General features: G+C 46.5%; 1 protein-coding gene across 25 annotated transcripts in view; it reads left to right on the forward strand.

The window, feature by feature from the left end:
- The window catches only part of KCNMA1 (potassium calcium-activated channel subfamily M alpha 1), a 752,929-nt gene that overhangs the window by 651,873 nt on the left and 88,199 nt on the right, over positions 1-12,857 (forward strand). For 23 of the 25 annotated variants that reach the window (XM_065894779.1, XM_065894755.1, XM_065894756.1 and 20 more), the window contains one exon: positions 5,428-5,521. In XM_065894779.1, the coding sequence (XP_065750851.1) occupies positions 5,428-5,521 (94 nt within the window). Of the gene's footprint in view, positions 1-877; positions 965-5,427; positions 5,522-12,857 lie in introns of all 25 variants that reach the window. The other 2 variants (XM_065894772.1, XM_065894767.1) reach the window with 1 other exon arrangement.

Genomic DNA, 12,857 nt, shown 5'->3' on the forward strand with positions numbered 1-12,857 from the left:
TGCAACCCAGGGATCGCTCTTTCCTGGCCACATTGTAAGACCTCGGAGTTAACTAGCCCAGATTTCCTGGTGAAAGTCTTAAGCAGTTGTACTAGAGAGAGGTTGGCTCAGCTTGGAAGTTTTGTCCATCGTGAATTACTTTATTGCAAAATGACTGTACTACTGTGACTTACGTGATTTTTCTTGGGGGGATGAGAAGTTTGATAAACCCACAGGAAACAGGAAGCGCACTGTTCAATCTCTAGCCCAACGGTTTCATAAGTTGCCATTTTCAGTAAAACAACATTCACATCCTTCGAGGCTGAAAACACACGCCCAGTTTTCACTGATGTCACTCATGATACAAGGAGATGCTACACATCTCCCTTTCCTAGGAGTGGCAAACCCCCGGCATTTAATGCAAGTTAGGCGGGTGATATCACAGCCAAGGGGGCTGACCAAGCCGGCGGTTTGAGATGAAAGCGAGAGTTTCACATTGAGGGTTGATGAGTTGGACTATAATGATTATTCAGTAGGATGCATTTTTAGCACGTTTCAGGAGAATAAGGGGTCTGGTATTCCTGCAAAACTGAGTTTTCTGTGTCTGTCGTAGGGGAGAAGGGAACTCTGTGTGTTTGAGGAAATGGTGACACACACAGGATTGTCTGTGACGTATTATCCCATCTGATGTCGATGACATAGCACAGCAAAAAGACTTTCAAGAAGTCATCGGGGGAAAAGAAAAGAAAAACCCTGCAATCCAGCTGTGAGGGAGGAAACTTCCATTTTAATTTAAGACTGTAGTTCTAGTCAATGTTAAAACGGGTTTGGAACTTTTCTAATGACACATTTCACCAAGGATTAATTTCGGTTTCCTTTTCTTGTTATTGTTTGGCAGTCAAGGTTGGAGCTAGATCACGCTATCCCAAAGACCCATTTGAGTTCAAGAACACAACTCACAGTTCTCGGCTTGTGACCGAGCCAGGTGAAGGAGTTTTGGAATCCATCCCAATTTTTAAGAACTGCACCCCTCCATGTTCTACTTTAACATGCTGAGCTCAGTGGGAGAAGAAAGATGTACTACGGTGGATTTCAGCATGCGTTTAGCTTGTTGGGCAGCAAAATACCGAAGAGAAAACCCATAGAAAACGATAAATAATCATTAAAACGACCCTAACCCCAAACTAGCAGCTTGCACGAGACTTCAGTCGGAAGCCCTGTTAGCTAGATGCATTTGCGTTCAAGCCACTTCGCATGCCTCTTACTCTGAGTGATTCCAGTTTGAGTATGACGTTACTAATCTGCTAAGTGTGTACAGATGTGGGCTCCTCCAGATGTGGTGATTAATAACGTAACGGAGATATAGCCAGTTGATTCATGTTTGTGGGTTGTTTGCCTTTTATTACGTTTCCGAGTTAGTTTATTCGCTTTGAACTATTTTTTAACTGCAGCCAACAAACTCATCTTTAAGTCTCAAAGGGCATCATCCCCCTAAACCCTGTTGAGGAAACAGGGAAAGAGGAGTGTGCCCCCAGGCTGGAGCTGAGCATTGGGTCCATCATGGGTTAGCACTGGACTACTTCGGAAAGTTGGAATTGTTGCCCCGTTTTACTCGAAGTACCCACAAAGAGGCACTGGTGAACCTTGACACAGTGTTTGCAAGCTAGCTAGGCCAATCAAGAGAGGGATTTCTCTTTTTAAAAAAATCCAGTAAAGTATATGATCATCTTGAAGTGAGCCCAGAGTTCTGGTCAGTGTTTCTAGAAGATGTTGCCTTGCTTTTGCTTAAAAACAGAATGCTGATGAAAAGTTGAGTAAAATGTTGTTACAGATGTTCAGCTCTGCATTAGGCTGTTGGAATTACCACCACATCTTAAATCAATTCCCAGAACATCATCTGGAGGTTATGTCATTGAAATAATGAATCCTCTTTAGTCAAGTATAAGCAAACATGTTAAAACATCATTGTAACTTTAAATTAAACTCCAGCGCAAACCAAGGGATCTGAAAGCTCATTAGACTTGCCTGACATTTTTCTAGCACTGAGTCTTCCCAAACTGTAAAACTGTTAGATTCGGTGCCTATTAGACAAGCGAGCACCGGGAAGTTACAACAGCACATTAAGTGTTATACTTAGGGATGTGCAAAAACAAGCCCTTGAATTTTATTAGTATTCTGAGATTGGATGGAGTTCAGCTCCTATAAAAATTCCACATTGGATTCCTGAACTTGTTTGTGTTTTAAAGAAGCTGGTGAGTCAGGTTCCTTTAAAAGATCTAATCTTCCTACGGCTACCACAGCAGGACGACTCTAGTGGACACGCTGGAGACAGGGGTGTAGTGTAATTAGCCAGAAACCAGGCTAACTATGAACCTGGAAACGTGCATTGGCATGAGGTAGCGGCCCATTCCTTCAGTACTTATCTTTCATGAAAGTAAATTTAAGTGTCCCTTTTAATTCCATTTTTGTTCCTCTCATGTAGTCACAGAAGCCATGAAATGAAAATTATATTTTATAGCTTAACTAAAAGTTTTCCTCAATCTGCTTTCTTTAAATATGCAGAAATTGATAGAATCCATATAAAAGGATAATAATTAAATATGGTTTATATCCCACTCAGGAGACAGAAGTTATCACTGCTCCTCTTGTGGGATCTAAGCCGTATGTAATGGTCTCCATTACACAACGTTCATATATTTAAGCTGGAGACATTTCCCCCCATCTCTTCAGGGAGAAGATCTGCATTTCCAGGCCATGAGTGCAGGAGGAAACCTTTGAACATGCGTTTCATTTAAGAGAACAAATCCCAGTTTAAATGCAGTATGATTATGATGGATGATCTTTCTGAGTTGCGATGAAAATAAATCGTTTCCTTGCGTAGAAGGAGACCTGACTTTAAGCACCAGAACAAGGTGTTTCCCTGGAGCTGGTGAACAGGTATTAACTTGCAAGTCTTCCATCTGAAGATCACTGCAAGTAAACAGACAGTAACAAGGTGCAAGGTTAATGGGCACTTAACCAGAGAGGGTTATATATTGTTGGCCCAGTGCAAATGGGAAAATAAAAGGTAAGAAAAAGAATCTAGCAGAAATGCTAGTGAGTGCGACTTCTTAATGACTGTAGACTCATTGTATAATTAGACAAAACCGCGGCAACGTCTGGTGGCCTTGAGTAAAGCTAGCCACATAGACTAGGTTAGCTAAAAGACCTTTTTGGATATCACACAAGAAGGCTTGTGTGATAGAGAAGAAAAGAATTTCCTCCTCCTACTAGATCAATTCACGTGCACACGTGTTATTTAGTACATCATGCTAGTCAACGAATCTAGGTCATCCTGAACACAGTGCAACCATTGCAAGTGGTCCATATTAAAAGATGACCTTGTATTATGGGGGTAGTCAGTGCAAGACTTCTACCCCATCCTAAGGTGGGGACGGTGCAAAAGTACACTTACACACTCTCTCTCTCCCTCTCTCTCTCTCTCTCTCTCTCTCTCTCTCTCAATCTCACTGCCTTTCTACCCCATTATTGCCTGGGATGCCTGGCCCCCTATCCTATGAAAGGAAGATGAATGCAGGTCAAGCTCAGAGTGCCTGTTTGCTTGCTGAGAGATGCATATCACCTCTAAGTGATTTTTTTCAATACCATTTATGTGGCTTGTATTTATTTCCTTTAATCTTTTAAGTGCTATTTAGTCTCTATGTGATTTGCTGTGGATACTCGTTTCTGATAAGATGTGATATCCTCCCGGCCACATAGTTCCTGCCTGGAGCCCTAAGTGACAGATATGGTTGCAGCCTGAGCCTGGCCCTCTGGGGGGCAGGACCGGGGGCGGGGGGAGCGGGGAGCAGATGGTAGCGAGTAAGGGCTGTGGGCATTTGCAGGTGGCCTTTTGCCTTCATTTCTTCTGGTCATGCTCTCATCTCCAGCCACATTCTTGTTTCCTTTCCCTGTGTCAGCCAGAAGTTAGACAACCCCAGACTGACAGTAGAATAAAGGAGTGTACCAAGAGTGATACCTTGAAACAGGTTTGGAGGGTAGTTGGATTATTATTATCTCTTTGGGACCATGTATCATAACACACTAAATGTTATTTAGGGTTTTCCGGGAAGTACCATATCATGCATGTTCTGATATGGGTCTTCCTGGATAATATCAAGTAGCTGAGATGGCATTTCCTCCCCCCACCTAAGCCTTGTACACCTTTAACATATATCAAGCTTCTTTTGATGTTGTCGCTGCTAATATTTCTTTTCTTAGCTTTAAGGTAACTGTGTGTTATTTCGAGTTTCAGGGGTGCCTCCTCTCAGTCTGTGTTGCAGTCAACAATCAGAGTCCGAGGATCCTATTTTTCCTTCTTGACATTACAGCTTTAGCCTGTATTGTGGGGTGTGGGGAGAGGCACACTAGGATTTTGCTGCCGGTGCCCTTGGGTGACAGGCTGGATACGCAATCTGCTAATTATCAAGCAGCTCTCTTAAAAAGAAACGTGATACAGGCTAATACGTCTCCAAAGCTTATTAGTGGGTGTCTTTGGGCGAAAGCAGTAGAGTGTGCTGTGTTGTTTGTGAGCAGAACTTTGGATCGCTTAGTGATCTCTGTGGTCTAGACATTTGGAAAACAGCCTGTGGTTTCCAGTCCCCTCTGCTGCCCGCCTTCCCTGCCCCTCCTCAGAGATAGCATTCAGCGGCAACCTCCTCCTTCATTTGGGCGCTCTTCTCCGGCCTGGTTCTGCAACCTTGCAGCCCCTTCCTCCCATCTTAATGAATTAAGAAAGGATCCCATGCACACAGGCCCTCCCTCTTGGGAGGTGGAGGGACGAGAGCTGAGTTGGGCTGGGGTTCTTGAACCAGAACATACCAATGTTCCCAGTCCTGACGGACTGAAACATTGGCTGCTAAGGCCTCAGATCCCTGCCTCCTTCCCAAGGCTCTTTCCTCTGGCATGTAGGAATTAGGACCTGAAGCAACCAGCTGGCAGCTCTTATGCTGCTGCTTCTGATTTTGGTTACAAGAAAACCCGTTTGGTTACCCAGCAAAACAGAGTAACCAAAAAGAAATTCTAAGCAGAATGATGCAGTGTTCCTATATATATATACATATACATATATATATACACACACACACACACACACACACACACACACAGACATGTATCGGCGTACAGAGAGATTATCATTTCTTTTCTCTAATGGCAGGGTGTTTTCACGCTGTTTTAGTCTGTTTAAATTGCATGTTCAAACGCTGGAGTGTCAAGGGGTGATGCTCTCACCTTTTCTAAGCCGGCCTCTTTGACTAACGCATTGGTCTTTGTCGTTGGGTCCTAAGAGATGGCCGTGAATTCCTAGTGAGTGACTGAGCCGTGAGTGTGTGTCCTTTGATATCTTGCCTGTATTGCACGGTCTGCCCTCAAGCTGTTCATAATCTCATGAGCTGCCTGTATTTCCAGTTGAAGATGAGCAGCCGTCAACACTGTCACCCAAAAAAAAGCAGCGCAACGGAGGCATGCGGAACTCACCCAGCTCCTCGCCCAAGCTGATGAGGTAAGGATAGGGGCCCGGGCCACGCGGTGGGTCCACCGGTGGGTCCCCCTCTCGCTCCTTCTCCTGTCCTCGCCCCCTCCTCACCCTGCCAGGCCCAGAGGCTCCCCTCCCCGGCAGGCTCGCAGCGGAGGAGGGGACGAGATCGTTAGATGGCTTCTTAAAGGCTGAAGTATTTATTCTGTCAGCTTGTCAGCAGTTAATGATAGAGCTGAAAAAATTCTGTCATGAAAAACAGTTTGAAAAGCTGTTTGAAAAATACATAGGCTTTAAAGTCTGAGCTGTCACCAAGTCCTGTCTATGTGTAGTTCCTAAACAGCAGTGGCACTAATGACAGCGGCAACCAATCAGAGGAACCCGTGTGGTTAGTTTGCCTCCAGCAAGTCTCTTTCTGCTGGAGTCCCTCCGAGGACTGCTTTCTGTACTTAAGGCCATATGTGAGATGTATCATCACAATCAAAAATGAACCTGAAGATTACCTTCTCTTTATCCTGTCGATTGAAATCAGATTTCTGTTAATTGATTTTGACTGATAAAAAAGTCTAATAATCTGTGGACTTGCCAAAGCAAAGTTCAAAAGTAATCCAGTTCTGCTCAGGCTAAAAGCAATATTAATTATGAAATAGAGCTTGTGTGCACTCTTTTTCTCTCTCTTTCTCTCCTCCCTCCCTCCTTCCCTCCCTCCCTCCCTCCCTCCCTCCCTCCCTTCCTTCCTTCCTTCCACCCTTCCTTCCTTCTCTTCTTTCTATCTTGACTGCAGCTTCCTCTAGGAAATTGCAAGTGAAGTCAATTTTCAGTAGAATTCCGTTGGATCCTCTCCTTGGACTCTTCATCTTTCATCTTCCTTTTTCTGTCTTCAATTCATCTGCCAATCCCAGTGCTTCTTTCCCCCATCATCCTAGCTCTCCAGCACCTCAATGAAACAGGAGTGATTTCAGATTTGCACTGTTTTCCCCTAAATGGTTCCCGCCATGGAAATACCTGCCATCTTGACGATAATTTCTTCTTTTCATTGCCATTGGCCGCTCTCTTCCCTTTGATTATTGATTTAAAAAAAAATCACAGCGATCTCCTCTTCCTTCCTCCCCTTCTCCAAGCATTTGCATCATCCTGGCTCCCCATGACCACCTTTCTAGGGTGGAGAGAGGGCAGTCCGTCTTCATGTGGTTGAGGACGCAGGTCCCAGGAGAAGACACACCCAGCCCCGTGTCCTTTTCCGTCACCATCCTCTCTTCATGTTCAATGTCTCCTCAACAGTTCTCTGGCTTCCCTTCACTCAGTCTCGCTTGGGTGTTGCTGATTTGCGTGCTTGTTTACGGTTTATGAGGAGGAATAAAATGTGCCAACTGCCAAGCCTCTCCCTTTTCTGATGCCAGTTGTGTTCACATCCGCTCTGCATTTACTCACCTTTAGGTAATCGCCTCATCTCGTGCTGATAGTTTCATCCATTGAAAGTAAAGCCCAGGCGCTTTCTTTTGCCTAAATTTAGAGAAGCAAATAAATAAATAAAGAGAAGTCTGAAAAATCTGAAACCTTTGGAGCCAAATTCCCTGTCCCTGTTTGCTATGTAAAGTATGGCTCACTTCTCTGATCTTGAGTAATAATAATTCTGAGGAGTTATACTGTTTTCATATGCTTCAAAGCTGTGTCAAAGTTTTGCTGCTTAAGGGTACTTCTTTCTTCTGTTGGCTCTTGGGTACCAAGATGACAGGTCTTCTGTACGAGGTGGAAGCTTCTTTAAGTCGTAGCCTTCAGCAAAACATCAAATTACCAAATCCAGGGTAACATACTTCTACACAAATGCCTTTCCTGTATATATATTATACCCTATATATTAAATACTTTAGTGTTACACGCTACATTTTATGTGCAATAGAAAGTGATGGTTTGAGGTAGCCTTGGGGGGACTTTTTTTTCCACAAGCAGAAAAAGCTAGTATGTACTGTAACAAGTATGGTTTTTACAGGACTCTGTGCCCGAAGGCCTTTGTAAATAAGTAATGATCAACAGATTGGCTGTGGGCTTTTGAAAAGCATGCCTGTGTCAGTTTGCATGATGGGGGAGAATTTTCAAAGTGGGTCTTGCTTTCATTGCCTGTCGGAGAGGGGCTGAGGAAGGCAGTCATCCCAGGCTGGAGCTGTCTGCTCCGCCGCCGTACATCAGAATTGCTAAACGTGGGGCAGGCGGTGAGCTGAAACTTGCCAAGCTACAGAACTCGGGTTTCTGGTGTTGGTGCCTTTGGGCTGCTGCTGTGGCCGTGGCTACTGTCACCAGGGCACTTTACCCCACCAGCCCACGACCACCTCGATTGCTGCTCAGCTGGAACGGGCTGTCCCATGACAAGTCAGAAAGTCTCAGACGCTCCTCCTTCACCTTGACTTTCTGTGTTCCAGGTACCCTACAGACTCTGTCTGGTGTGCGAGCCAAGACAGGGTGTTGAGCCCTCTCTCTGTTGCCCTTCATTTCCTGGGTAGGAACAAAGAGCCCATGCGCGGTTTGGTTTGGTTTGGTTTGGTTTGAATCCCTGGCCCTGGCCGTGAGGTTGCCGGGGCTTATCTTTTCTAGCTCCCTCTTGCTAATTGACAGCAAACAGAGGGGTTCCTGTACCACCTTGAGGTTTCCCTAGGTCCTCCCCTGCAACATCTTCAAACACTCCCTTTCTACTCTACAAAAGATAGGACTCCCAGGTCCTATTCCCTGTGGCCTGAAACATCCATAAAGGAGACTAATGACTCATTTGAAGTGGATGTTTCGACCTGAGTTTGTGGCTTGCTGCAGAATCAATCATTCCGAATGCGGGCAGGTTTTAGTGGCCTACGGGCAGCGATAGGAACAGTTCCAAGAGAAACCGGAGAGCCCAGAATGGGCTGGGCTGGGCTTTAATTTACCACTGTGGCCTCTGCAAATAAAACAGGCTCCTGCGTGAGGGGTCCTTGCAAGCCGTCTGCCAGCAGGAAATGCTACAGGGGCTCTGCACTAATGGTCTTTGTCTCCCCTTTGTTCTGGTAGCAGGGTCTACCCTGGTTTGTAAGGGTCGCTTGACTCTGCGCAATCATTCGATGAACTGCCTCGCTTTGCGTGTCTGGATCCTGAGGCCGTATGTTTTGTGGTTACCCTGACCCAGAAGACACCCCTCACAGCCAGATTGAGCCAAATGGTGAGCGTCTGTGCTCCAGGCCAGGGGTCTGTGTGTCACGATAGAGACCTTTGGCTTCAGATCCTACAAAGGAGCAGGCTGAGGAGTTAACCGGGGCCCTGTATTCATCTCCCTGTGGGTCTCGTCACAGGGAATTATTTAAGGAGCCTCTCCTAGTTTTCCTCTAAAATCGCCAAGTACCTATTGCCCCGTTCTCCCCGCTCAGTGGGTTTGTGCCCTGTCAGGAAAGCTCTGTCTTCCTTCAGTCGTGAGGCTCTAGAGGGCAGGAACTTTATCTCTGAATAGCTAAGTCAAGGGTTCTTAATTTGGCGGCCTCCCAGACCCCATCGACTCTCTAGTGAAATCTGTCTAGAAACACTCTCTAGGAAAAAGAAAGTTCATTGGACACCATTTTGACTCCAATTGAAGGATATCCTTGGATTCCTAAATCCCGGCCCCAGTTACTGTCACATTTGGTTCTTCCCACAACCACCTTCGAGTAGTTACCTTCACAGACGCTTTTTGGCTGCCGAGAATATGTCTTCAGTGGGTAGATGGTAATGGGGGAGATGCCCAGGCTCCCACACTGTGTCCTCTAATGCAACCCGAAAGGTTATGCATTTTAGCTGCCTGCTTCTATTTCTTTTCTCAGATTAATTCGTATCTGGGAAATGTTCAGAGAGAGCCTACCGTACTCAAGATGTTGTGGAAGGTCTTTGAGGGGTGTAAAGTAAGGTGGATTACACTCCTCAAGTTACATGGGTTACATGTCTTCAAAATGCTCACGGTGTGATGCGGGAGACAGACACACATATACAGCAAAACGGAATAAGGACAGAGTAGAGACCGACCAGCATGGGCTGTGGGAGCAGAGGGTGCCCTCATTACCTCTGGTCTGGGAGGCTGAGCCTGGGTTGTGAAGGATATGGAGCATTCTCGACTAATAGCACTAGCCACCCTTGTCCGTCGTTTACTAGGTACCAGGCATCGTTCCAAGAGCGTTAGGCCTGTTAATCCATGGCATCCTAGCTACAGCTCCAGGAGGAGGATTGCTCTCTCGTCCATTTTACAGATAAGGAAATTGAGTCACAGAGATGTAAAGAGTAGTAAATCTAGTCAGTCTTACCTAATTGGGAAGATGTGAACCCAGATGGTTTGGGTTCAAATGAGGGGAATAGGATGAGGGGAATAGGAAAGTGCTCAGGCCGTCGCAGGTGGCTTGGTGTGGCTGGAGAAAGGCATCCCTGGAGTTGCATAACTGGCGTTGAAAATAGGAACATATTCTGGCACCGAAGGCCTTTTCTGTCATAGGCCAAAACCTTGCTGGTTTTTGGGGAGGCAGTGCCCTAACTTGTGATTTGGGAGGATCACTGATGAAAGTATAAGGACGGGTTGAGAACCCTCCATCAGCGCCTTCTGGAGACCCGTGGTACCTCTGGGTACCAAACCGTTCAGGGTCTGCTTCAGAATAGTGGACCAGACGTGGGCTAAACAGTCTTCCCAAGAAGGACACACAACATTCCTGACATAATGACAGTAATGCCTCTTCCCTCAGGTGCTAGAGGGGACTTGGTGTAAGATACTGTGTTGGGTGGACGCCTTACACAAAGAGATAGCTCCCAGCCAGGCTAGCAAGGATAACTGACAGCACTAAAAACAGATACTGAATGCTATGAAAGGAGCTTCATGTCCTAAGACCCAGGAAATATTAGGTATTTGTTTTCTGAATCAGAGTGGAAATGTGATTGGAGTAAAACAGATTATCCTCTTGGGCCCTAACTGATCATTAAATGAAATAAACTCATCTGCTTGTTAAGTCCCAGCCTCTCCCTTTTGACGCCTACCTCTCACGGGGTCTTTTTGTTAGGACTGCCAGCTTGAAAGGTTGTAGTAATAGAAAATGGCAAAGTGGCCTGAGCCCACTCAGAGTTGGGGACAGAATGCCACTCTCCCAGTCTCTTTCGCTGGGCAGAATGAAGAAGGAAGGCCAGGACAGCTCAGCTAAGTAAATTCACCTCTTAATGCACAAACACATGGCAAATGACAGGCCCTCAAGGGACTGCAGAAGAAAGAAATGGTGGGTCTCATCATCCCAAGGCTTGGTGGATTTGACACAGGTCCGTGGACACATTGCATACACAGCAGAGGGTCATTATCCTGTCCCCTCATTTCAGAAGCGTGTTGTCCACTCTCCTCCAGGGCTGAAGAACAGTCAGCTCTCCCGGCTGGTCTCCCAGATATAAATAAAGGCAGTAATTTCCTTCTTGCTCTGAGGACGGTGGCTGTCTAGCAAGAGATGACATACTAGGGAGCAGCAGTTCTTGATTGTTTACTTGTTGGGCAGAAGAAAAAAAAAAATGCAAGTAGAGAGATACAGAAAGTTTGGCCAGTGTGGCCTGAAGGTTTTCTCTAGGTGGCTCCAAGGTTGGCCACCTCGGGGAGATGGGGGTGGGGGTAGGGGGCAGCCGTGTCTCAGGAGAGACGAGCATTACATAGGACAGTGGAGGCAGCTTTGAAGGATGAGTTAGGGCAGAATCCCGAAATCAGGATCCTTGCGACCTATCAGGGAAGAGAATTCACCCAGAAATAAAATGCACCCAAGAAAGAAGCGGATCCGTTGAGTCAGAACCATTTACGGTGCTGAAAACCTAAGTATGGGCCCTTTTGAGGAGACCACCTGAGACCCCCTCCAGTCTCCTGTGGCTGCTGCAGCCAGAGACCCATGCATGTGACCTGCGGCTCCTGAACGTTGCACTGAAGGACTTAGCTACTGCCTGCGACGTTGTCTTCTGTGGAGTGGAAGAAGCGATGGGAAGCAAGGAGGGTGGAAAACTGAATTATAATCATTGCACTTGATAAGAAAGAATATTTCATTTGCCTTTCTCTGCTGGTTTATTTGCTGATTAGCTCTTGGAGGTAGACGTCAGCAAGAGAGAGTCATTTGCGTGGCTTCCAGGTTAGAAATTTCTGTCAAGTGTTGACACAACCCCTCAAGTTCCAGAGAGTCACAGAGCGAGAGTCAGAGCAGGTGACCTGGGTGCACTTTTGTCACCAGAGCTGCATTCTCCATTTGAATAACAGGGCCAGGACTACAATGGGGCATGTGAGGTGCCTCCTTCCGTTTTGCACCGAGGCCCCTCGATGGCCTCACTCTGATCCCGGCCTCGTTGAAAAGAACCATAGCCTTCCAGTCCGTATGTTGCGAATAGTTGCTCACTTCGGTAGGATTGCCTCAAACCACAAAGCCTCTCCATTTGGGCAAACCTTTACAGCAGTGGTCCTCACATTTCAGCATGCATCAGAGTCATCTGGAGCACCTTGTTGACACAGCTTGATGCAGTAGGTCTGGCTGGAGAACTGTATTTCTCTCAGGCTCCCAGGTGATGCTGAGGCAGCTGGTGTGGGGTCACGCTTCGAGAACCGCCGCTTACGGGAATCAGAGCAGCGGGAGGAGCTCCACGTGACGGGGACCCTTCTCACAGAAATGTTCCGCCCTGGCGCTGGAGCACTAAACAGTTGTTAAGAACAGCTGTGTTGACCGCATTGGACATCAGACACGAGTCCTGTCTGCTGATCAGTTACAGCGGCTGGCTTCAGGCACACTCCAGGCAGCCTGACTGGTTAGAGACATACTACAGAGTCTCCCTTCCTTCCGACCACGATGCCCTAATTTCAAGTACTGTCCCTGTAAAGTGGAAAAAACAGTGCAAGAGCCTTGACTGTTCCTCAAACAAATGGTTACGAGATGTCAAAGGCGAAGGGGCTCTCACCGAACACTTTTTCTGGTCTGCATAGAGGGTCTGGGGGAGTTTCTATTGAATGATTTGAGATGTTCAGAGACCAGAGATCATTCGTCAGCTTCTCTTGGTAGGTGGTTGTTTACTGGGTCCTCTGTGGGGTTCCGGAAATGTGTGGAAGAGTAAAACAGGAGTTCCCTGCCCTGAAGAACATCACCAGCTAATGGATAAGACAGTTGTGCAAATCATTATCTCTGAAAGAGCATCTTACTTCTCTTAAGGGCTCCCAGGAGGAGAAAGCCACGTCTGTCTCTGAGGTTATGGAGGAGGACAGCACAGGAGGAATATTTGAAGCAAACCGGGAGGCTTCAGAAGCGTTCTGGTACCCTTACTATGGTGCCTGACATAACAGATACTCAGTAAAATCAGTCTTTGCCACTGGGGTGAAAGGCCTGCAGAGGCATGA

Source organism: Phocoena phocoena, chromosome 16, assembly GCF_963924675.1.
Source record: "Phocoena phocoena chromosome 16, mPhoPho1.1, whole genome shotgun sequence".
Lineage (NCBI taxonomy): Eukaryota > Metazoa > Chordata > Mammalia > Artiodactyla > Phocoenidae > Phocoena > Phocoena phocoena.